Here is a 2,451-nt window from a genome sequence, read left to right on the forward strand (position 1 = left end):
TTCAATTAAAATACATATGAAACAGACAATTATTAAATAAGAAAAAGTCATTACTTTGCTATTTGGGCTGCTGAGAAGGCTCAGCAAGTGATGACACTTGCCTCCAATCTGATGATCTGAGTTTAATATTCAGGATGGAGGAAGGAAATTGACTCTGCCAATAATATTCTATCTCTCATATAAGTACCATGGCATGCATATGCTCCATAAGTGCACATAAATAAATGAATAAAAGCTTAACAATATTTGAAATATTGGTAAGCAGAAAGTCTAGCATTTGCTACTACACATTTCTTCCCAAATGAATAGGTTTTTAAAGGCTTCTTATTCCTGCCAGTGGAGTAAAACAAACAAACAAACAGAATTTCAGCATTATAGGAAAAAACAATGCATATAAGCAACATTCATACAATTTGGACATATTTGTATATCATTCACAATTTTAAAATTTAACAAAACACATTCTTTGTAATATGTGACATTTATTATGTTTTGTTCCATAAACAAAACACTGTAATTGTGTATATTCAGTTTATAAATGTAAAATTTAGAAAGACCAAAGAATCCCTTATGGATGTAAGTATATACAGATAGCATCTATGTTTAGTATGGATCTCAGCACACATAACACCTGTTTATTCCACAACAGTGAATTGTGAGTGGAGGTTATTTTCAGCAAAGGCAAAGATTTATTTGAGAGGCAGAACATCAAGGACCAGGTCATTGGGATCTGACTGCAGTATGACCATTTAGGGGAACAGTGCCAGGAAGCAAGTGATGCAGAACATAGAGGCTGTCTTAGCTTTGTAAGGTAGGTGATGGTCTTGAGTAATGGTCTTGCATGAAGTTATCTATGATAAAATGTGTGAGCTATCTTACTCATGTTTGATTTTAAATTGACCATACGTGTATCTCTGTATTGAGAATGTGGCCAGAGACAAGGCAGCAGAAACATTCAGCTCATATTTCAAAATAAGTTGAACAGAAGGAGAGTACTCCAGGAAGAACAACTGAGTGCAAGCATTCATTACAAGCCAGATCTTTATTCTCTTGTTTTAGTTCATCTGATAAGTATATTTTACTTTTAGGTTTCCCTTTCAAGAAAGATAAAGCAATACATTTTAACGGAGAAATGGAATCAGAGCTCAAGTGATTTCATTTTGCTAGGGTTGTTTCCACAAAACCAAGTTGGATTATTGCTTTTGCTACTCATCGTTTCCATATTCTCAGTGGCCTTGCTTGGAAACTCAACTATGATCCACCTTATTCGTGTGGATCCCAGGCTCCATACACCCATGTACTTTCTCCTCAGTCAGCTCTCTCTCATGGACCTGATAGATGTCTCTGCCATTGTTCCCAAGATGGCATTCAACTTCCTCTCTGGCCAGAAGAGCATCACCTTCCTGGGCTGTGGAGCTCAAGCATTTTTCTTTATGACCATGGCAGGTTCTGAGGGCTTGCTCCTGGCTTCCATGGCCTATGACCGTTTTGTTGCCATCTGCCACCCTCTTCATTATCCCATTCGCATGAGCAAAATGACGTGTCTGAAGATGATTATAGGGTCCTGGGCACTTGGCTCCATTAACTCTTTAGCACATACGATCTATGCCTTTCACATTCCTTACTGCCATTCTAGGTCCATTGACCATTTCTTCTGTGATGTCCCAGCCATGTTGCCCCTGGCCTGTATGGACACTTGGGTTTATGAGTACATAGTATTTGTGAGCACCTTTGTGTTTCTCCTATTTCCTTTCCTTGGCATCACAGCTTCCTATGGCCGGGTCCTTTTTGCTGTCTTCCATATGCACTCAAAAGAGGGAAGGAAAAAGGCCTTCACCACGTGTTCAACTCACTTAACTGTGGTGACATTTTACTATGCACCTTTTGCCTATATTTATCTTCAACCTAGAAGTCTCTGTTCTCCCACGGAGGATAAGATTCTGGCTGTCTTCTACACTATGCTCACGCCCATGCTCAACCCCATTATTTACAGCCTGAGGAATAAGGAGGTCCTGGGGTCTATGACAAGAGTCTTTGGGACATTCTCTCTCATAAAAACTTGATATTTTACTCACTGCTCCATTTTCTTTTCTCCTGCAGAATGTCATAGAGCACCGTTGTGTACTGGAAAATATAAAGTGTGCCACACACATATCATACCTATATTGCAATTCATTAACATGTTTAATTCACATCACTACACTCAACAATTTTAATGACAGGTATTAGAAAATGAATTGCTATGCATTAGCAGCCTGAGTTATACTTGAGTGTACTGTAATATGGATATGATTTATTGATGCATTGTTTCTACAAAATTAACATAAATGAATTGCTTTGCTCAAGTGTTTTTGCTTTCTTCTTTTCATTATTAAAAGCTTGTGTATATTGAATATTTGCAACATGTCTAAATTTGGACTTTGTTCATTTAAGTGACTAATATTAACATGG

General features: G+C 37.7%; 1 protein-coding gene across 1 annotated transcript; it reads left to right on the forward strand.

Annotated features, from left to right (window-relative positions):
• The first annotated feature begins 570 nt into the window (after positions 1–570).
• On the forward strand, positions 571–2,063 carry LOC119824289 (olfactory receptor 2L13-like). The gene is made up of 2 exons (XM_042055830.1): positions 571–576; positions 1,089–2,063. The coding sequence occupies exons 1-2, from the start codon at positions 571–573 to the stop codon at positions 2,061–2,063; spliced, it is 981 nt and encodes a 326-aa protein (XP_041911764.1).
• Positions 2,064–2,451: the final 388 nt, after the last annotated feature.

This window comes from Arvicola amphibius, chromosome 10, assembly GCF_903992535.2.
Source record: "Arvicola amphibius chromosome 10, mArvAmp1.2, whole genome shotgun sequence".
NCBI lineage: Eukaryota > Metazoa > Chordata > Mammalia > Rodentia > Cricetidae > Arvicola > Arvicola amphibius.